We start from the raw sequence: 24,281 nt of genomic DNA, 5'->3' as shown, positions 1-24,281 counted from the left end.
CACTGCAGACATAAGGAGAATCCTTCACCACATTTTTCATGGCAGTGAGATATGCACTTGTCAACATATTTTGTCACTGCAAAGTGGCTCTTGGCAACAGGATCATAAAGATCAATAAAAAAGTGCAGATTCTCAGTATTTTACTAGCAGCTGCAAAAATTTCATTTATCTTGTTATTTTCCTCGCTTATTGCCACCCTGTCTCAGGAGGGCACTGCTAGCTAAGCAGAAAGTTTTTCCCAACTTTCTATGAATATCTGACAAAAACTCTTGCCTTCGTGTGTCTCTCTCTCTCTCTCTCTCTCTCTCTCACTCTCTTTCTCTGCTCCTCTCTCTCCCAAAGCTGTACATGTTATTAATTCTTTCCACCGTTACATAAAAATCAAAATTGGAGCCATGCTATAAATCACCAGCATCTCCTAACTTGAGAAAAATCGAGTCTACTTTGTACTTCACCCTTGTAACATTTCATCTCTCAGTTTGGCTTCCCTTAACATAAACACAGCAGTCCGGCAAATGAATGTGCTAAAACCAAATGACACACTTTGCTGCTGAAAGAGCAGAACTGTTTTTGAGCAATGGGTGGTCTGTGAAGCTTGGAGTAGGCCGAAAAAAAATGTGTAAGCGTACACCGTTCCTTACAAGCGTACAGAGCTTCCAAAACTCGCAGAAATCTCTGCATGCTGAAGTACATCAAAGGGATTTTTCCCTTTTCGGATAATATTTCCTTTGCTGACATGTATTTAGTATTGTGGTTGGATGACTCATAAAGATAGCTTCATGGCGTCCCAACGCAGTTGAAGCAGAACACATGCCAACAAACATTATTGTCAGCCTCAAAATAAAAACAAAACGTTCAGCTAAGGGTCAATCAATCAAGAGCGCTTTCAAGAAAATTCCATTTAGATATTACAAATCATAACAAAATGAATTTAAACCAGCTGACTTTCTGTGAGGAGGACGTCCATGTACAATAAAAATTAGACCAGTTTTTCAGTGTCCAACTTTTCTATTTTCTTACACTTGGATTCAGTCACTGGTGATGGATGCCAGTTTTTTAAATTGTGTTTTTGTAGTTCATTTTACAAAGATCTGAAGTAATCAAAAACAGATCAACAGAGGGAACTCTAAGTAAAAGCTTCATCATGAAAGCAGAGTTGTAAAATATACTTAATATTGACAGATGTGTAACGACTTTTCATGCCCATATTTCATTTATGTTTTTCATCTATATGTATGTATATACACACACACACACACACACACACTCTACACATACTCACACATGGTTGATTCAGTTGTTCATAATATACCTGGACTACCAACCAAAAGTGCTCTTTACAACACAGAGACAACCTTAGTTTAAACAGACAATTTAAAAAATGAACCATCAGAATTATAGCTAAAAATATAAATATTTAAGAGCACAATAAAAGTTTGTAATAATATAATAAAACATTGTCATATATTCTTCTTTGAATTGTTACTTTATTTTGAAAGGGGCCAGAAACAAAGTTTAAAAATGCTATTGGGCCATTTTTATCATTGTTAAACTGGCACCCTAAAAGAAAATAATCAAACTGTGTGTATTTTTCATTTTTGTTTGCATTCACATTTGTTAAAATATTTAAAATATTATAAATAAGTTTAAAACTTGCCATTAAAAAAAAAGAAAACCCAAAATAAATAGCCAACAGCAGGAGAGCTCAGCTTAGTTCCCAAACATTCTTTGATGTACTTGCTAATAACATTTAATAAAGCCAAACAGTTGCTTCTGATTCTGAAGGGGAAAGATTTGTTTATGGTTGAGATCATATATTTATGTAACACATTTTCTAGGTTTTTTTCTATTGTTTGTATGGGGAGAAATGGGAGCCATAATTTCTTTACACATTCTTTTTCACATTCTCGTTTTTATTTTGTTATAACCTTCACTAGCTATTGACATCATAGGCATAGGCCATGAGACCATATTGGCTGACAGGTGCATTCTGCAGATGCATATTTGGGTCATAAATGCCCAATGATTCTCCCCAAACTGGCTTCAGTGTTCAAAATTCCGATGTTTTCATTTCAAATGAGGCCTTCTCCTTGTCCTTCTCCCCTAACATATTTATTTATTGTAACGGATGGAGGACAACTCTTCCAAGCAAACTACTCTTTCCAAAGCAGTCTCCTGAGACTACTCAAAGGAGATGCAGATTGCTTCGTACAATGTGATCTGCATACATGTTCCTCTTCTAATGACATAGGGTTTAAATCATCAGGAACATCAGTGAGATCAGAATCAACCCTGCCGTATGTGCTCTCAATGATATTCCCCATCCCCAGTTTTTGACAACCAAATTTAAGAGCTCTTAAATCCATACTACTGAGATTCTACTGCACAAAACGAAGCCATTCAAGAAAGCCCAACAATTGTTTGTGAACTGGTGATAATTACACTTCTGACTTTTCACTTCAAGGATTTTTTTCTTGCAGCGAATAAATCAAGACATACTTTACCTGTACTGAACTACGGTTAGATTCTGTTCCCCACAGTGCCTTGCACATCGGATATACCTCATCCAACTTGACTTACTGGGTTCCCCGCCATCAATAAAGTGCTGTAGTGTCCCATCTTGGTCATATATCTGGAAAAGAGGTCAGAAGGTCAAGTAGTTAGAACGAATCATCAGCAATCATTTTCACTGCTTTGCCAGTGTCTCTGTGTGCCTGTTCCAGAAATGTATTGCCATGAGATTTGTCACTGCTTATTGATGCACTTAGAAATACAAACAGAACAACAGAGGAATATTTTTGGTGATGCAAGTTTATCATGTTCCTCTTATCAAGCCAATCTTTTTTATATTAAACATATTTGTGGTGTCTCAAAGATGTGACTGTGCTTCCCAAAGAATATTTAACCATTTTTGACAGGCCAGCCTTAAATAATGAACTGCCACATAAACAAGAAAATCTGGATGTAAAGGCTGCATTGAAATGGCTGGAACAGCTGAACACGGGTTAGTAATCCCTAAACATCTGAAGAAGTGGGTTTTTTACCCACGAAAGCTTATGCCCAAATAAAGCTGTTTAGTCTTTAAGGTGCCACCGGACTCCTCATTGTTTTAATCCCTAAACAAGGATCACTTCTTTGACATTTCAAATACAGCAAAAGCTTGTACTTTAGGACAGGATGGCACAGAGTATAATACAGCAAATACTAAACTACTGGGGAGCCCTAAGATTCATAGTACTAAAATTAATGGAAGTGGAAGGAGAAAGAGTAATTAAAAGCACAATTTCTGAGTTAGCAAATGAGAAACCAGTCTTGAAGGATCTACGTTTTCTTAAATAAGACATCCCCGCTAAGGACAGGAAAACCAGCCTGAGGTTTAAAAAAGAACCCCACTTCTTACTGTGTCCTTCTAGAACCAAAGAATCAAACCTCTTTGGACGCTCTGCAATATTAGGTTAGCTTTTAGTTCTCCATTATTTTTCATACACGGATGCACTGGAACTGGGATTGGAACCAGAAGATCTAGACTACAGTGAGAGAGCCTGTTCTCACAACCTTTTTAATCAAATTTTGGAAATCATTTGGATAGTTTGGTTAAGTTTCAGATCAGCACTCTAACAGTTGGGTGTTTATCCAAACCAAACCTGATCTCCAAACGTGTTGAGATTGCCCATTTACTAATTCCTATCCCTTTAAGAGCACTTTCTTTCATGACATGCTTGCAGAAAAACATCTAAGCATATTAAAGATAATCTTCCCTTTTAAAAATTAGTTCAGCTAATAAAACAGGGAAAACATACATATATTAAATTGAATTGAAGATTTAAAAAGAAAACACATTATCAATTCCATAAACTCAATTTTATGTTGGCAGGATTGATCCAGAAATTATATTAAATAAATCAGTGTAACTGTGTCTCAATCATCATTTTAAAAATCTAGCCTGATTTTAACCATGCGCACATTAAATGCACCAAACAGGGCCAGCCTAGCACAGTGCCCTACCACATGGGAGGTATGAGCTTACAACCTCACCTTGTTTCTTTGTTCCTGGTTGAGAAAGGCTGGGATTTCTTCAGAGGCAATGTATTCATCATTGGGAGATGATGAAGGAGAAAGTGAGTCTTCTACAATGACTCATATAGTTATTCATGAGTGGCTATAACAAGCTAAAGATGGAACCATGCCTGATGCTCCTTGACTGGAGGGCCAGCTAATCCAAGAGCTAATAATTAGGTTAACATAGCAGGGATTCTCAGGGTTTTAAGGGTGTCTCAGAAAAAAAGACCTGTGTCTAAAAAGGACAAATAAATGTTCTTGATGGTTTTCATTTGTTGTTTTTTCCATGTGTTGTACCTTGTTATTAACTAATAAAAACATGAACTGACATCTTTTCATATAAATACATGCTAATTTATTGTACAAATATAGGCAAATATGCTACAACGAATAAAACATATGTAACGGAGAGGGAAAAGTTGTACAGGAAATGTGCCCACAAAGAGAGAGAGAAGGAAAAATTAATGACTAACAGTGTTTGGCTGGAACCATCCTGGCAAAATCTGTCTAAACAGTTTTTCACACAATGCTTACTTTTTATTTATTGAAGGCATTTATATGGTGCCTTGCATAGCAACATGGCTTACACTGAGGCAAAAAAAAAAATCCCATTCATAGAGCTAATATCTCCCTCTATGCCATGAATTCTAAAAGATAGAGATGAAAAGGATGAGAACAGCAGACCAGGTGAGAGGGAAAATGGACCCAACATTTATAGATAAACATGGACAAACAGAGGCCTTTCCATACTTTCTGAATATGACTAGCTAAGACCTGCCACTGAGCATGTCTTGGTACCAATTCACTCAAGCTTCACTCTTGAATAGAAATAATCCCCTTTATAAAACAAGAATGAACTGAATTATAGCCCTGATCCAAAGTGAACAGGACTTGCATTGACTTCACTCAGCTTCGGATCAGCCCTGTAATGGTTACCTCATTTTACTACTGACTTATACCTATGATTTAGCTTTCTGTATGTCTCCACATTGCTCCACAGCTGTAGAAGCAATGTCTATAAAGCAGATGGAAACTCTAAATTGGGCAAAGTTTCATAATTCTGCTAGCTTTTCTTATTTTTGGGAGACATCACAATTTCTCTGTCATATTTTCTATTGGATTAATGGCAGGGAAAGGAAGGGGAAATTGCTACAAATGTTGTTGATTATCTGATGTTCCAGGTTCCTCATCAGAGACAACTGCATTTTCCCCATTTCAAATGAACCCACAGCATTCCTACTCCTGTTACGCCAAGAACCAAAATCCACAGTGACATAAAGCAGAGGGCCTTTAACACTAAAGCAAGGACATTGCTACATTGTCTGTTTATTTGTTAAATCAGAAAACCCCAGTTGAGGTTTGAAGAAGTTGATTCACGATATCACTACATTTTTGTCTAACTCAGGCAACAAGTATGAAGGGTGGGGGGAAGCATAATCAGCTGTAATGTAGAACATTTATACTCTAGCACAAGCTGTGAATGGAGCTACTCTGGCATATTATATACATTTACACATTCCCTCTATATTACACATACACATATACATACTACGCATGTAGCGAAGCTAGCTTTGTAATAAATTGCATTTACTATGCATTTACCTTTGACCGTTTTGTCTGTTCACTTATCCATCCCTTCTGGGATTACTTTTAACAGATTCCAGAAGAAGCTGCCATGCTGAAAATAAGGTATTCTTTCCCCAACTCTGGCTGGAGAACCCACTTGCCTCTCTAGGTCCCACAACACTCCTCACCCTGTGCCTTTCCCTGATATGATCTAGGGAGCGGAATCCAACCAATTCATTGTCTCCTTCTTTCTCCCCATGTTGTTTCTTTCAATCAGAGCTGGGAGCAGCATCCAACCTCCTTACTGGCTCCCCTTCCCTCTTCTGAGCCAATATAACTGTTAATTCTTTGTTAGTTTTGCTAATAAGTAGTTCATTAACATTTCCTATCTTTAGTCCATTCTAATTTAGCTTAAGTAGTATACCAAGCTAATGGTACAGTTCAGATACTGACACAAGGTTACTGTATAAGGAATATTTATTTGGTACGACTTGTTCCTTTTTTATTAATTTCTATGTAACAGGATATTGATGTTTTACAGTTAAAGAGATTATATACTCAAATTTAAATGCATGATGATTTTGCAGTTATATCTCTTGGTTTCAGAATATCAGAAGTCCTTGCTTTCTTATCAGAGCCAGAGCATAGGTCAAAGTGGAAGAGGGCTCTAATTGACACAAACTATTGAAAGTAATCTCTTTTCCAGTTGTTATTGCCCCTTCGCAAGAATACAGCCTCTCCAACATTTAGGAGCATTGGACACAGTGAGTAGCTGCAGACTATGAGGTATATGAAGGGCAGATGACCAACCTCTTTCCAGGTTGCCATCAACGCTGCTACATAAACTAGATGTGTTCAGAGCAGAGATATAATGTGTTCAGAGCAGAGATATAATGGAGACAACAAGTAGGCAGTTGGTGCGCTGAGACTGCTGCTTCTTATCCCAAATATAATTGTTTCATCTACCCTGTTTGTTTTTCTCCACTTGTCTTTTGTCATATGCTCAGGTTGTAATATCTTTCAGGGGCACGGTTTGTCTTTTAATTGCATGTACAGCCCTACACAATGGGGTCCTGATCCTTGATTGCAGCCTTTGGGGACAACCGCAATAATATAATAAATAATGATTAAAATATATTATTAATAATAATAGTCTTTTCAAACCAGATAATATACCATATAAGTGATCCTTGAAAAATCTAGAAAAAATGGTTACTAAGCAAAATAAAAAGCTACTGTAACCAAACAGTTGGGAATTATTTAGAATATGCAGGGGCGTGCGCATGAATTGAAATGTGACCGCTTTTGGAGGGGCACATTAAACACACACATATTATACATATCAAACCATATCAATGCACACATGTACATCATATGCATAGAAATAAATAGCAGTACACTCACTATTTCAACAAAAATACATGCACTGTGGAGCCATCTGAATAAATGTATCCACAAGTACTTGGTGCAGTGGAGTCACAGAGCTCCTGTGGCCCTGGCAGGGAGAGAGCGAGAGAGCCTCCCTCTCTCTGTGCCTGCCCCCCCCCCCCACCCTTGTGTATGTCCCTGAGAATATGTCATGTACTAAATTTAAATGAGACCTTCCACTTGGATCAGACTCTCCCCCACCCCGCAAAACAAGCTGATGTCCTAGGCATTGCCACAAAAACAATAATAATTAATAATAATAAATGAATAACAATATGCCAGACAAGACATGGCAAAAGCATTCAGAAAATTCTGAATCATTTTCACCCAGATGCTGCCATCTAGGCTCTTAATTAACACGCAGGTACATGGCAAAATACACCTCAAATGCTGTTGGATGTACAAGGTCCTGAAGTGCGCAATAACTGTAATGGAAGGTTGACATTTTAATGGAGCATTTCTGCACAGAGAGGCAAGCCAGCAGTGAAGTAGTTAAATACAAATTCACAGGAGAGACAGTGAGGGAAAAAATGGTTAGTTCAGTCAAGTTCTTTCCTCTCTATCTGTTGCTTAGCTTTGTTCTCTTTCCATGGCCTAATGAAGGATTGTGTCTTTTGAAAGTCTGCCTGCATTTTATTTTTCCACTTAGCCCAATAAAAAGTATTAGCGTACAACTTAATTGACCTCTTGTTTTCCTTGCTTGCAAAAAGAGGAAAGACTGGCCCTCACAGTGGAATTTTTTAAAGAGAAAACGTATATGCTTCTACATTCAGATCCTAAAAGTGACTATTATAATTATACTTTTATTTATGATGTAAGGCATCCAAGAGATGGCTAAAAACCCCAAACTCTGCAAATTAATTCTTACTGTTGGTAAAGGATTTTTTTTTACTTTTTGCTGTACAGTATTGTCTATATTGATATGGCACATATAAGGTCATGGTAACTATAATATGCAACAAGGATGAGATTTTCAAAAGACTTCCCTCAATATGAGATACAGGAAGCTGCCTGTAGGAGTTTCTTTGTAAGGGGCCCTCCAACTATGGACTCCAATGCCCTCCTGAAGGGGCTAAAATGTCCAGCTCTTCAGGACCCATTGCAAGGCCCATATTTTCATTTAGGCTTTTGGAGAAGAGAATTGGGTGTAATAAAGACTGGGCTTTGCGGATATGCTGTGGTACTCAGATCTGATATCACTGGTTGGTTATTTGTTTTGGAAAAGTTGCTGTTTGTGTCACTGTATTCCCAACATTTTATTTTTTTCTAGAATTTAAAACATTCACTATTTATACAAAAATTAGCATTGATCCTGAACCTAAGCTGTGGTTTGCTTTTTAACTCAAACTCCACCCCCTAGCCTAAACGTAATCAGGAAATTTTGACTTTTGTCTCCCTCTAGCTCAATAATATCTTATTCCAAATCTTTCAAGTTTTCCCGACCGTTGGATCTCTCTGACAACTCAAGTACACTCTTTATTTGAAGAAAATAGGTTATAATTAAGCAAAGTAACTAACAATTTGTATTGCAGAGAGTTTTGGAGCCCGATATTGATCCTATTGATTTCTAGGGAGTTGACTACTAATGTATTTAAAAGTTAAGCACATGCTAAAGTGCTTGGATAGATCAGGACTACAGCGCTTGGCACTTTGAAGGATCAAGCCCTAAGGTTATAAACCTGGTCTCTACTATGAAAATGGCTTGAAATCCCTGGATTTATTTAGGCCAAACGTAAAATGGGAATAATAATGATTATTCATTTTTGTTGAGTACTTTGAGATCTGTAGATGAAAATGTGCTATGTAAATGTAAAGCATTAATATTAGTTACACCGGTCAAGTGCGGTAATTAAACACAGCATGGTTCAGTGTCTTGACTGAGAGGGACTGTGGTGCAGTAGATTAGCTAGGGCTAAAGAATAAAATGTCTTGGGTCTGATACTTAATATGTTATTTATATTTTAGCACTTCTAATCAGCACTCAGAGCAAAAATGAGCTGCACTGTTTGTGAATAGCTAACTCAGTTGCTTAGTAAATATGAGTATTTTGACAGGGACACACTGAATGAGGAAGCCTCACTAAAATAATTATAAATTTAGTCAGTGTTGCTCTCTCCTTTGATTTATTAATCTGGTAATACACTCATCCTATTTACTGAAGATTTGAAAATCATCTCTTTATTCACTTATGCAAAACAAAACATGAAAAAGACCAAAGCCAAACTCACAAACATGGGAAATTCCCCAAGCACATCATTTACAAAACCCAGCATTTAAAAGAAAGGCAATAATTAGATAAACACATAATAAATTTTACACTAGCTATATAATAAAGAAACACAAGCACAAAGAAATTCATGTTCCATCACAGCACAGTAACCTTAAATTTGATGCAAAATTATTATTATATCAGTAATATCAAAATACTAACAAAAAACTAGTTTGAAAAATAATTTAAAATATCCATGTATAGGTAATTACACTGACACATCCATAACTAATTTTTACCATAAGCTGATAATGTTACATGGCTTTTCTCTTCAGCTATATAGAAATTATTTCCAAGAAATGTCAGTTATAAGTGCTTTACTAAACATTCTACTCTTAGTTGATAAACAGATTAACTGATATTTTGCACTTTAAAATATGCCTCAAAAAGACTACCTAGGGTCAGATATCAAGATAACAAATATTATTATTTTTAAAACCAAGAACTCCTAGATTAGTGTTAAAGTGGTTAGGATGTAATGAAACATTCATTCATTAAAACTTGATAATAAAAACAAACAATTCCTATTTGGACAGTGTAAGGTATTATAGTAAGTGGGCTTTATAGATCGAAAGATACATAGACACTATGTCCTTAGCTATTAATTTACTTACTTTTAAGGTAGCTACCATTGTTGTCACTTAGCAAAGTTAACTATTTTTTTAAAACATTTTTTTTGTTTTGCGAATTTTTATATTACATGCACACACTTTTCTGCTACAGTCAAAGGCTTCCAAACATTTTTAGATGCACTTAAAATGTCTTTAATTACTATTAGCAGAAAAGAATCTGAACTACGTGAGCAGAAAGGAAACATCAGGAGGCCTCTCTGGAAGAAATTTAAAAAGAAACATTCTTGAATGTTTGTTGGAGATCCTCCCCAACAGCCTCTGCACATCTTTAAAAATGTAGAGAAATCAATCTTGATATTCAGTGATCTATAACTGCCCAGGCTATCCTAAACACTTCTTTACAGTTAGTCATATCTGGTATGGACTTGCAATATCTGCTTAATGTTTCTTCTCTTTAATCTAGCAGGCATCCTCTAGCCATTTTTTAAAAAGAAAATATTTGCCAACTAATATTAAAAGCTACTTGGACTTAATGTATCTCAAAGGATTATAGCATATGAAAATATAAATATTGTTTGGAACTGTCTGTGTTAGGTGAAAGGCTTCATCTCTCATTTAGACCCCAATCCAGAAAATGCACACATGTAGTCTCATTGCCCTCAGTGGGACTACTTGTGTAAAGAGAAGCATGTGTGTAAGTGGTTGCGGAACAGAGGTCTAATTCTGGAAAGCTGATGAGTTCATAAAATGGTTGATTTTAAATAAAAGTTTCAATGTTCGATACTGACACTGAAACCGGGAGGTCCCCTGTTGTAAAGGAGATTTCCACGTAACAATAAGGGCTAGTACTACTCAACAATATGGTCCTACCTGGTGATGTTACAGACTTCAAACTAAATTTGTGTGAAATTGGTAACCTATAAACTAGATTTTCTCCAGCACAGAGACAAGGGCATGGAGGCAATGTAACTTTTAGGGCTGTAATAAGCAACATTAATCTGTTCACAAAGGCAAAAGTCAGAAAATGTACGCACACACGCATGCACACACACGCAAATTAAAGTTGATGGAGTTCCCACAAAGCATTTTATGGCCTCCTCTTTTGTATCCTCTTAATGGCTTTTGCAATGCTTTTGTATCCTCTTAATAGCTCCAGTGACACGATAAAGCAAATGCTGGTGTTTAGTGCACCAGTGGTTCCAATTTGGAAGATTTTGCTTGGTTTTAGTATTTGAAGATCCATATTGTACCCCACTGCCCATTCCTATAAATGCAGTCACAATAGCAGCAAGGGCATGTGGAGGCAGCACCAATTCAGCCAGCTGAAGTAGCATCACCACAGTCTATGCTGAGGCAGTTTTCCAACTTCTTCTCTACTGTCTCATTTACCTGGGACACAGTGCTTAATAAGCAAATATTTTGCCAAATTGGGCTCAGTGCGTAGATAAACTACCCTCACAAAAAGCAATGAGCAAAAAAGAAAAATGTTCCAAGAAGAGAAAGATAATGAAAAAAAGAGGGAAACAAATGATCAAAGATGTGATAATCCTGAGAGAAGAACTTGACACCAAGTCCAGCTGGGCGCAGAAGAGACTCAAGCAGGCGTGTTCAGGGAGAAGGAGTTCCATATGTGAACTCTTTAATGAAGAAGGCCCATGCACCCAGTCCCAATAAGTGCCTGAAACTGCAAACCATTGCTCATGTGAATAGTCCCACTGAAATTATTGGTACTATTCATATGAGAAGGTGTTGCAATTCCTAAAATGGCACCTTGGGCCAGAGAACAAGGACAATCAAGCTGACCCTTGTTACCTCATTGCTTATAAGACATGAGCATTTCTTCTGGTATGTAACAATGGATACCATCATCCACCATCTTTAATATCTATATTAACTTTACCAAACAATCCCAGCATCCTATATCATTAAAAAGAAGTCAGCTAATTCCTTACCCCCATGTTGTTGCTCCTTTGTTTAACTGAGAAGTTCTTTTCGCTCATATTCATACAGTCAAATCCAACTGGGCAAAAAATTAAAGGGGTAAAGATATTTAAGCACAAATAACATTTCAGATTAGTGCTTTAAACCACTGTTTCTCAACCTTTTTGATGCCAGGGACTGGCTTGCTGCCTTCTTCAACTGTGTCAGGGAGATCTAAGGGACCACGGACCCATTGTTGAGTAACACTACTTTAGACCATTGACAGCTGGTATAAGAACAGGTGTTGGTAGGTTAAATTATTAGGCCTCAAGGGAGGCAGTATTTTCTGGTGATTAAAGCAGGGGAGTGGGAGTCACAACTCCAGAGTTCTTCTCCTGGTTCACTGTGATCTTGGTGCTAATAAATAAAAGGCTCTAAACACAGCAGAATTGCTTTGGTTCCACTGTGCAAGTGGGGCAGAGGGTTTGGGACATCTTTGCAGGAGAGCTCTGTTTCCCTTACATACCTCAGAGTTCAGCTCTGCCTGTCTCCATGGCAGCTGGGGCTTGGTAACATGGTGAGAGCTGCTCAATTGATCCACTACATTTGCTGTGGGCCGTTTTAAACATATGGCTTCAAACTGTGCGTGCACAGCTTTGGACAAGCCTGTATCATCATGAGTGTTAGAATTTACACTTGCAAAACCCCAGACCCAACATTTCTCTTATGATATTTAAAGAAATATTAAAGCAATCACTATCTAGAGCATATGGAATGGCTGTTGGTTTCAAAATCTGTGGAGCTCTGTTAGAGTGAGGAACCAAGATATTTTTTTCTCCTACTTTGTAGTTAGAGTCTCTTATTCTTTCTTTTATCTATTTTATCATTTGTGATAGCTCTCATATCATCATAGTGTCTAGGAGATAGATTTACAATGGTATTTAGGTGCCTAAAGATGCAGATAGGCATCTACCAGGATTTACAAAACCACCTCAGCAGGTTAGGTGCCAAATTTCCATTGAAATCAATCGGAGTTAAGTGCCTAACTACCTTTGAGGTTTTGGGCCTAACTGCCTTATATTCTGCTTGCAAGTAGTTGCCTCTTCTCAACTCTGGACATGCCATTAGCAGATTCTCCTACATTATGAATACTGCTGCTGTTGCATTTCGATACAGGAGTGTTTGTTGCAGGATCTTTCGCCACCTGCCTCCTTCACAAATACTCATCAGAGTTGGCTTACCAGTACAGTGACCAGATATCCCAATTTTATAGGGATTGTCCTGATATTCCGGGGTTTGTCTTATATAGGCACCTACAATCCCCCTCCCCCGCTTCCCGATATTTCACACCTGCTACCCTACTTAGCAGCTCCATGGCTCTGAGAGAGGTAAAGGGGCCGAGAAGAAAAACTGTGACTGGATCTGAGGGTCCAACCAAGAAGAGGTGGAAGAAAATCTCCAGGATCAGATCCAAGGTGAGCTTCTCATTGTGGAAGGAAAGAAACAAGTAGTACAAATTCTTTCACTGTGTTTTTAGCCACAATCTCCTCATTGCCATGCATCATGTGAATTATGTCCAAGGATATTCCATGAAAGAACTTACAGGAAACAATGTGCATAATAAAGTATCCATTCAAGTAGAACAGCTAGTTTTTGAATGGACAGTGTAAGGTGGATGTGTTGCTAATGCACCCAGGGAGAAGTGCTACAAAGATATTTTTACTAATTAATAACAAAAGCAAGATTGATATTTTACTTCAGTGGAGCTACAAACATTTTAAATGACAACCATTCAGTATCCCTCTGCTTTAAAATAGGCTAGAAGTTGGTTTACCATTTCTTACCTAAGGATCCAACTGTGCCAGTGTCACAAATACTGTCACTTCCAATAAGGTGATGGCCCCCAGCAGCAAGAACAGGAGATGCAGAAATCCCAAATGTAATTATATTTTATTTCCTAATAAATATATTTCACAGTTTATTACTGGTGAGAAGGGCTTCTGGCTTCATACACTGTTGGATTGGTTAAAATGAGTGGAATTTTCCTCTACAGACGTGTAGATGTCTGTGCATAATTCAGTGAAGTGTTTCTTTGTTTCTTTTATACCCAGAGTGCCTACATTTTGCCCAAGTGATGGGCAGACTTGCCAGGACCATCATTAAGGGCCTGATCCAAATGAAGTCAGTGGGGCAAATCTATTGACTTCAGTGGGCTATGGATCAGGCCTTAACAGTCATAGTCCATGAAACAAGCCCATGGAAGTGCAGCCTAAGGAGTTCTTCAGTGCAGCTTGTGGTCACACTCATTGAATATGGAGGTCTAACCATGGGGACGATAGGTCTCAGCTATGATCTTCAAGTTCCAGCATATAAAGCTTTATCTCAATCTGAGAGCTAAAGGCTTGAAGGCCTGTAATCTTGATTGCCTATACCTCCATGCTGAAGATGAAAGGGATCACAAGACACAACATAGACCTCCATGGGCTGCACTTTGACTTACCTATTTCATGTTTTAAATATATTCCAAGAAAAAAATGAAATTAAAAATAAATAAAATTAACAATTCGTGACAGTTTTTTCTGTAAAAACCAGAGATTCTTAAATAAAAGCCCATACTAGAAACAACTTAATTTTCAAGCAATGGTAGGGAAATATGGTATCATGTTCCCCTGAGATCATTACTGATTGAGCTGATTGTGATCCAGCAGAGAATAAGCAGGTGAGAAAAGGAAAAATAGTCTTGTGCTTAAGGCTGAGGCTCTGCACCAGGACTCAAAAAATTGTGGTTCAATTCCTAGACATACTACAGAGTTCCTTTGTGACCTTGGGCAAGTTACTTAAGTTCTCTGTCTTGAATTCCCAGCTGTAAAAATAGAGATAATACTTTCTTCTACCCTTTGTCTGTCTTCTTGGTGTTTTAGGGAAGGGACTATCTCTTACTATGCATTAGTATAGCACCTATCTCAATGGAGCCATAATCTGAGTTGCTTCTAGGCTCTGCTATAATAACTGTTTAAATACTTTTTGAATCCCACATTTCTGAAAGAGCTGTTCATGTTTGTAGGGAACAAAGGAGTTAATTTTTTTTAAAAAAAGATATCATACCTAACTTCTTTGTGCAAGTTTTAAATAATGAAGCACATTGTTATTTTTAGTTTTGAATATTTTGGAATGTCTGGAATGCCAAGTTCCCAAGATGATGATTAAAAGGTCAAGTAATAAAATATATGATAAACTACGCCTGAGATTCCTCATAAAACAAATGAGTAATGGCTGTAAAAACTGTGTTGCTGTAGTTTAATACTGAAAAATATGTGTGTTGTATCAATTCTTTACTTCCATTAGATTACAGAAATATTAGTAAATCAGCATGATAACATTTAATTTGCAGTTAATCCTGTTTCAAGGCTGAAGTCAGAATCAGAAAAAAACAGTTGAAAAGAGTCAGTGAACAGTAACACATATTGGTGTTTGCAGTGGACACCTTTTGGACAATGTGAAATTGATTTTTTTCTCATCACAGTGCAGGTCAGGTATTGGTAAGTATCACGTTAAGTTTCTTTAGAAGATTACTGGGGTTTCTGTGAGGATTATACAGTAGATTAGAACATGTTCAAGTCACCGTCACAGGAGCCCTCCAGAGCTGTTAAGCATTTGGCATATCTCACTTATCTCTAAGGGTGGCAGAGGCCATCAATACAAAGTGGATCAATCAATCAATCTGGGGTCTTCTTCAGACATCTCCTGTCAGATGATCAGAGGAAGACTTTGGGGAATCAGCTTTACATTATCAGGATTTGGTCTGTGATCAGAACAAGCCACTGAACCTTTTACTTTTCACTTGGCAAAAACATATACACTGGAAAAAAGTCCTGACAGTTCATTCATTTTGTTCCATACTGGAGCCAGATGATGTTTGACTGGTGGGACCCACCCTCTTTGATGTTGTACTCTTTTGAGAGTGGCCTGCTGTGAAAAAAATTTTATCCTTCCAAATTAAAGAGAAATATTTCTGTGTCCAGCTGTTCCATGTGACATGTTTGCCATTTTTCAGTGTATTGGCTTTGTGCCATTTTGCAGGCTGTGTTTCAAACCTATCTTTTTCCATCTCCTTCTCTCAGCTACGATATCCACAATGTGTTAGTGTCTCCAATGTCTCTATAACATCAATACCAAAAAGGAAAATACAAGTAATACTTCATTGCTATGAACTACACTAACAATATTTACACATTTCTTTTGAAAAAAAATTAAATTAAAACCAGCATCATTTTATTACATGAAATGAAGTATAAAACTCTTAAATATAATCTACCTATGAAAAATTAATGTCAGTTTATTTCTGATTATAGTAACCAAACCATGAAGTAAAGCCTCTGTAGAATACATTTACAAACTAAATGAGTTTGGATGTTATTAAGACTCGTTTAATCTGTACTGAGTCCACATCAAAAAAATGGCATCAGTTCAGCAGGCCCTAGCTCTGTTTAAATTAGACAAACTTCTCAAGAAAGCTTGAATAAACATTTAGGTTTAAGTAATCAAGAAAACCTGTATCTTCTCATATTTATTAAGTGCAATTTTTAGAGTTATAAAAACTGCTGTCATGAGTTGCGTATACTCTAAATAAAGGGCGGGCCACACCATTTCAATTTTTCCCATCCCCCCTCATCTCTTGAGGTGGGTGAAACATAACAGGTTCCAATTACTCTTCTGCTCCAGGATTCCCTCTTCCCTTTCATTTCCATATTTGCTGACATGAACAGAGATCAATGCTTAATAGATTCTGGCACACTCACCACTGCAGAAACCTATGTCCTGTAATTTATCTCAGAATATGACTAGTAAATTTGAATAACTGCTCATATACTCATCACATAAATGTGATGTGAAAATTAAAAATAGAATCAGAGGCACTGTAGGTGAGGAAGGAAGTATCTATTTTGGAAAATTACCCAGACAGGACAATATAAATTAACTGTTTCCCCTTTCAGTACACAAATCCAAGCTTCCTGCCAAAAAAAAAGAGCAGAATCAGTTCTGTCCTAAAAGTTCTGATCTAAAAATAATGTGTAATGATGTGGTCTGCTCTTTATTTCCAGTATACATAATTCATGAAAGCAGTGTTTATAACTCTGCAATGATACAGATATATGAATAAATGAAAATTGATGGTGCATCTCAATGTACAACATAACATCAGTGGATATCCCATGCTATGACCTGCAGCCATGCTTTGTTTTGTTGTGATTCACTCCTGCTCATAAACTAAGCAAGTTCAGGCCAAATCTGCATTTAAATAGGCGAAATCCACAGAATACCGAGATGCTGCAGGAAACAGTGCTGGTGAGTCTGTAGGTGGCACTCTTCCCTCATCCTGTAGCGATTTGAATGCCAATCTTCATTATATAAACTCTACAAATGTCTACATTTGGATTTCTATGTCATTACATTGCATGATGATTCAATACAACATTGTAAAGATACTATGCATGTCATCACGGTTCCTCACCTTTCCTAAGCCTATTTTCCTAGATAAATTTGGAAACTTCCTCCCCACAATGGCCTCTGATTTCCCCTTCCATATCTAACCAAGATTTCCAACCTCCATTATTTTGCATTCTGTCCTACCATCTTTTCACTCACCACAAAGTCTTAGCATTCTTCTCCTTTCCTGCCCTCCCCCACTTCATTACTATTACATCAGAAAACACCTAACAACAATGAAAAAAATAAAAATGACCAACCATAAAGATTTGTGTTATCCTGTTTTTTCCTTTAACTCTAACTCTGTCCAGTTTTTGTCCTTCTTTCTATCCATTTCTCCCTTGTTTTTAGTATCTTTCCTCACTCCCATTTCCTTCACCAGTGCTCACATTTTTCCTTTCCATTGCATCCTTCTCCTCTGCTCTCTACCCCAATTTCCCATGTTTCTCTCCCTCCCACCATATCCCAAGAACTCCCACGTCTTTCTCTGGCTCCCTTACATCAGCATCATTCTCTTGAACTCCATGGAGTTACTCTTGATTTTCACATGTGTACATGAGACCAGAATTGGCTACACATCTCTTTTTTGTTTACACCAGCCACCACAACACAACCCTCTTTCTCTGGGTCCTCATCTCTTTGGCACTAAGGCCCATATCTGTCTTTCCTTTCTACTCATCTCTTTTTCCCTAAATACCCTAGGAGCTTTCCAATTCATTCTCTCATCCCAGGACTTTTCCCATTTCACATCATTTCTACCCTCAATCTCAGACACATCCAGCTCAACAATAAGCGAGGGTGTTTTTCATGGCTATGAACACACAAAGTCTGTTTTTTAATTACTCTCCCCCAGCTGTCTTTACTGTGCAACACAATGGGCTAAATTAATCCCTAGTGTAATTCAATGGAAGTCAATAGGGACACCAGAGGTCAATTTAGTTATTATTATTAATTAGCTAGTGGATGTCAGTGATGTGCTATAATAGGCATACATAAAAACATTCACTGTACCTAAGAGTTTGCAATCTAAAAGACACAGATAAGACTAAATGCACTGGAGATCCAGACAAGATGGTAGTTGAAAATGTAAACTCTCCCTCAACTTAGACACTTTCCCCTTAAATAGAGATGGTGTAAGGAGGGCAATTCATTAATGTGGGTTAGTAATCTTCCTAATCTTGACAGGAATAGCCCTGTTTCCCCCACCCTCCAGGAAAGGAAGGCCGCAGCTCCCCGAGTTGGGCAGAGATTCCCCCAAAGAGAGTGAGGAAACCCTGGAACCTGTATGAGGACTGAATAGAAGAAGTTGAGCATACTGACAGCCAGCTTGCTTCTTCTGAGGCCAGTCCCCAAAGGGGCAGATGAACAGCTATGGACAGAAAGTAAGTGTGTGTGTGAACTAATCCATGAGCTGGGTAGGGTGACCACGTGTCCAGTTTTTGACCAGAACACCTGGTCAAAAAGGGACCCTGGCGGCTCCGTTCAGCACCACTGACCAGGTCGTTAAAAGTCTGGTTGGCAGTGTGCGGTAAATAAAGAGCAATCCCCATCTGTCCTGGCTGGCACCGCACCATGCCCCGGAAGCAGCCAGCAGGTCCGCCTCGGGGCTCGAAGGCAGGGGGGACCATGGGGCTCCACGTGCTTCCCCCATCCTGAACACAGGCTCTGCACTCCCCTTGCCGGGCTGGGGGGGCAGCACTGTGCCTGCAGGTGAGAGCGGCACACGGAACCTCCTGACCCCCCCGCCTAGGACCTGGAATTGCTGGCTGCTTCTGGGGTGCATGCAGCCTGGGGCCAGGACCGGCAGGCAGCCTGCCTCAGCCCACCCGCTGCACCACTGACCGGGAGCAGCCCAAGGTAAGCCAGTGCCCCAAACCCGAGCCCCAACCTCTGTCCAGCCCTGAGCCCCTCCAAACCCAGAGCCCCCTCCTGTACCCAAACCCCTCATCCCTAGTCCCATCCCAGAGCCCTCACCCCTGCTGCACCCCAGACCCCTGGTCCGGCCCAGAGCCTCCTCCCATACCCTGAACCCCTTGTCCCCAGCCCCACCCCAGAGCCTTCACCTCCTTCTGCACCCCAATCCCCTGCCCCAATCCGCAGCCCCCTCCCACACTCTGCATCCCTCAGCCCCACTCCCAGCCTGGAGCCCCCTCCTGCACCCCAAACCTCTCATCCCCAGCCCCATCCAAGAACCTGCACCCCCAGCCAGGGCCCTCACCCCCTCCCATACCCCAACTCTCTGCCCAAACCCGGAGCCCCCTCCCGCACCCTAAACCCCTCATTTCTGGCCCCACCATGGAGTCCACGCCAGTTAGAGCCCTCACCCCCTCCTGCACCCCAACCCTCTTCCCCAGCCCAGTGAGAGTGAGTGAGGGTGGGGGACAGTGAGCCACCGAGGTAGGGGGAATGTAGTGAGCTGGGGGTGAGGTCTTGGGGAGAGGGCGGGGCTAGGGTGTTCAGTTTTGTGCGACTAGAAAGTTGGCAACCCTAGAGTTGGAGGGCATTGAGGGAAAAGATATGCTCAGGAAGGGGGCTTAGAAAGAGAAGCAAAATGGAGAAGCAGAGAGAAAACTTGTATAAATTCGGGAGCTCACTTAAATATTTTGCTTGGGAGACCAAACATAAATGAATATATTCCTGCTAGCAAGATGCAATACAGTTTTTCTTTTACTCCTTTTCAAATGACTTGAAAATCAGATACTGGCTCTGAATTTGTGGATGAGCCTTCCCAATCAAATTCATCACCACATTTGGAAGAGGAGCAAGCATTAAGGCATCTATTTGCAAGAAGACTGTTAACCAGTTACTCAGATTAACTACTTCCAAAGAGCTAGACACAGTTGTAATAGAAATCAGTGTATCTGTAATAAGAAGCACTTTCTGGTTCTTATGAGACAGATTTATGATTTCACACAAACACAAATGTCCTAGAACTAACCCTTTTTAATAAGGAGTCTTTAAAAACACATTAAATGTTTGTCCTAATGAAGTAATGGTTTCCTAAGGTTTTACTTCTTTTCTGTACTCCCTACAGTTTTATTTTTTGTTGAAATATGTCATTTCTTAAATTATTATGTTTTCCTAAGTCTACTACATTCTTTTTCTAACCCACACTAAGAAAGCGCAATTGTCAAGCATTCTATTTTGAGGGCAAACTGACCTCCAACATATTGTGAATAACATATATTTCATATTTTACAGTTATTCTGAAAAACATTCCTAAGCTTAAATCCTGTGTGTGTCTTAATATCTTCAACTCACTCCACCCAACAAGAGTAAACCAAAAAGCCTAATGCCTTCAGTGAATATCAAGGACAAGGTGAGAGGAGAAGATGAAGAAGTATTTCAGTATGAGGGAGTCACTAATATTACAGGAGTCACAGCCAACTTAGATAAGACACTGTTGTAAGACAACCCCACAGCAGCTGTTGCAATCCCAAAACTGTCATTTCTGAGTGTTAAAAATTGTCTAACTACTGTCTAAGGAACTGGGAGGACAGGAAGAGAAAAGAGAGAAGTCAATGTGCTATGATTTTAGCCTTCACTGATCCATTTTGTCAAAGAAGTACTGTACTACAGATTGCCCAATCAAACAGTACAGTGTTTCACTGACACATTTTGCTCCTTTTTTTCCTCAAAGGTCTTTCATTCCCTAGTAGACCTTAAAGAAGGACATGAGCTACTCTGGGCTTCCTGAGAGAGAGATTTACTTTGTCCAGGTTAGTAAATTATCTAGTAATCTTATGTGGCATCTGGGTAGGCAATTTATTACACTTACTATAAAACCCTTGGAATCAAAGATGAGTAAACATGTTAAAAGGGCAGGACAACCTTAATAATGAGGCAAATTCAGAGGCATGCCATAATCTAACATTTAACAGTTGTAGTCTCTTCCATAAAGCCACGTGTCTCACAAAAAATGACAATCTGCCACATGCAAGGGAATTCTCTCCTCCAGTCTGTAGTGCCAATCGCTATTTTTCATGTATTCCATGCACAGAATTGGCATTGGTGTCAATGGGAGTTCAGCACAGAGAAGTACATAATGTGCAATAGAGATCAACATTGAAAGTAAAAAGAATTTTGTCTGTACATCTGATCCTGTGATGACCAAGTAGAGAAGTACAGTTATGTAAATAAAGACTCACAACACTCCATCAAAGCAATACTTTTTGTTCAACAGTTAAATACATTAACCCATAGATAAGAGTGACATTTGCTAACCAGTCATCCAAATGAATACTTAGGAACTCACATCTATATCTTTATCTTTCTCATCCACAGTATCCCAAAAGTTTCTGTGAAATCATGTCATAAAAATTGAAGTGGCTAGAAGAATTATATTCTTGTCATTTATTTCACCCACCACATAAACTATGAATTATATGTAAACCTTACAATAATAAAATTTTAAAATTCATATGATTTTTTTAAATGCTAGGCTCACTTCTTTGGAGACACATTTTCAGTCCAAAAAGTTATTTCTCCAAAAATGTTTAGAATCAGCATCCTATTAGCTATTCAAAAAGGGCATGATCCTGACCACGTTAAAGATCAATGTGAATTTTAACACTGACTTTAGCGGGATCTGAAAGAGGCCCAAAGTCATTTTGAATTCAGTAAGTATAAGTATGTGAAATTCCATAATGGTTACCAGAGATGGTATTCTCCTCAAAATATGGCAGGAGTATGCTTAATTCCTATTAACTGTGCTGTAAATCTTCTATGTATCTGGAGAATGACCCCCAAGTCTGCAGATTTTGAAACATTTATTTATCTTGGAGGTGTGGGCTTAGGGGTCAGGAGGGAGTGTTTCAATTCTTAAAACACAAGAAGTTATAATAAAATAATAATAGTATTTTGCATTGACTATTAGCACTTTTCCTCTATAAAGCCTCAAAGCCCTTTACAAAAATGGGTATATACCTTTAGTCTCATTTTACAAAGATGGGTTTCAGAGTAGCAGCCGTGTTAGTCTGTATTCGCAAAAAGAAAAGGAGTACTTGTGGCAGCTTAGAGACTAACAAATTTATTAGAGCATAAGCTTTCGTGAGCTACAGCTCACTTCATCGGATGGAAACCGAGACATGGAGAAGTTAAGCAGCGAGTCAGTAGACGAGTAGGGACTAGCACTCAGGCCTTGTGATTCCCAATCCAGTGTCCTATCCACTGGAACTTTGTACATATAACTCCTATCAACATTAATAGTACGTATTCACATAACTTTCCCATAACTTTGCATAGACGTGAGACTAAAATCCCAGCCTCATCATGTGTCATTCATTTACTGCCTACACTCAACCCTGTGATTTGTATTGATCTAATAATATATCTGAAAACAAAAATGTATAGTATGCCAAAGACACTTCATAGATCTGTCATGATGTAATTATCCACAGGGTATTTCTTTTTTTAAAAATTGTCTATATTTTCTTCATGCAACAATTATTTCAGTTGTAAGTTTGCAAATTTCTAAAGGCAAACATGGCAAATATCTGAACTGTAACACTGCCAACAGAACTCTACTATTGCATGAATACCTTTAAAATACGGTATTAATATAAAAATTATATCATACAACTAAAAGAATTTAATATAGCTTTGCTATGGCAATGACCAGATCACTTTTCCAAACAAAAAATATACTCCAGCATGTCATTTTGAACTTCTTCTGACCTTTTTAAAGGAAGACGGCTACAATTGAGAACAAATGTTTTGCAAGAAAAATATTGGTGACTCTATATTTGCAAAACAGAGAATGTTTAAAATATACAGCATTTATTTTAGTAGACATATCAGATGCTATTGAGCCAAATTCTTCTCTTGCATAGATCTACATAAATCCAGACTTGGAGTCCTGTTGATTTAGAGGTTAATCTGATTTTACACTAGAGTAAAATTAGAACAATATTTGTCCGACAGTTGATGATGTCTGTATGATCTCAGACAGTGTAAAATGCAACTTGTTAGTCATTTAGTGGTGAGTCATAGGTAAGGTACAAATATGAACGGATATGATGCCATTGTAAAGTTCACCAGCAACAACTCTCAAAGTAACGAGCAAACAGTTATCGGTCATATTCACAGACGTTTTGGATGAACGTATTTGATACAAATATTTATTATATTGTTAAGATTATATTGTGGCTGCTTCAGCGCCTTTTGGAGTAGCAACGTATCAAATGCCCCATTAAAACTGAAGAGTTGTTAAATCATATTAATGTTAAAAATTGTACTAATTCCTATTAAGCTCCATTTAAACAGCATTAAGTAAATATGTTCTGTACAATTCAGCTGGAAGTATTGTTTTATTAATCTGTTTTTGGGGGGAAGGGGTTGTGTGAGTGTTGGTAGTGGTGGTGGTGTTTTTAAATATCTTTTCTCTACCAAAATATCCTTCTTGCTTTTATTTATTTTCTCGACTGGTACACAGCCACTGCAGCAGCAGCAGTTTTGAGAGATCTAAACTGCTGAAAGTTACTCCCTAAAATGACCTATCCAATAATTACTTCAGCGGTGTAAGCTCAAGAACTTGGAAACATTTCCTCCTCATATTGCTCACAAGAACTATTGTGCTGGGAAAGCTTTCCAGACATATGTGCACATATTTTAAAATCACAGAAACCTAAAAATATGCCACTAGCACTCTATTTTAATTTTAAATCTTGACTGTCCAGGATGCCTCAATCATTCTTTGAAAGCCTTGAGATAGTGTGCGAGTGACAAGAATATGAGTATGTCTGAGACTGACAATAACTGCATACCAGTACATGCATTACTTAGAATCCTGAGGTTATAAAAGAGAGAGCAGAGTAATATATCCTTTAAATTGTAACTATTTCAAGGTTATCAGATCGAGTAAATGTGAATCCTTATCTAAGATAACCAGATATATTTGAAGAGACCATGCATGGGATTTTCAAAAGCATCTTAGTGACTTAGGAGCACAAGTCCCATAGACTTTTAGTGGGACTTGTGTT

The 24,281-nt window shown here is 38.3% G+C and overlaps 1 protein-coding gene across 2 annotated transcripts in view; it reads right to left on the bottom strand.

Moving 5' to 3' along the window:
- The window catches only part of PRDM6 (PR/SET domain 6), a 99,122-nt gene that overhangs the window by 37,967 nt on the left and 36,874 nt on the right, over positions 1–24,281 (bottom strand). For both annotated transcript variants that reach the window (XM_043514988.1, XM_038403546.2), the window contains exon 4: positions 2,505–2,632. In XM_043514988.1, coding sequence (XP_043370923.1) covers positions 2,505–2,632 — 128 coding nt within the window. The remainder of the gene's footprint in view (positions 1–2,504; positions 2,633–24,281) is intronic.

The sequence above is a fragment of the Dermochelys coriacea genome, chromosome 5, assembly GCF_009764565.3.
Source record: "Dermochelys coriacea isolate rDerCor1 chromosome 5, rDerCor1.pri.v4, whole genome shotgun sequence".
Lineage (NCBI taxonomy): Eukaryota > Metazoa > Chordata > Testudines > Dermochelyidae > Dermochelys > Dermochelys coriacea.
The sequence above is the reverse complement of the archived record's forward strand: the minus strand, read 5'-3'. Positions and strand labels throughout refer to the sequence as shown.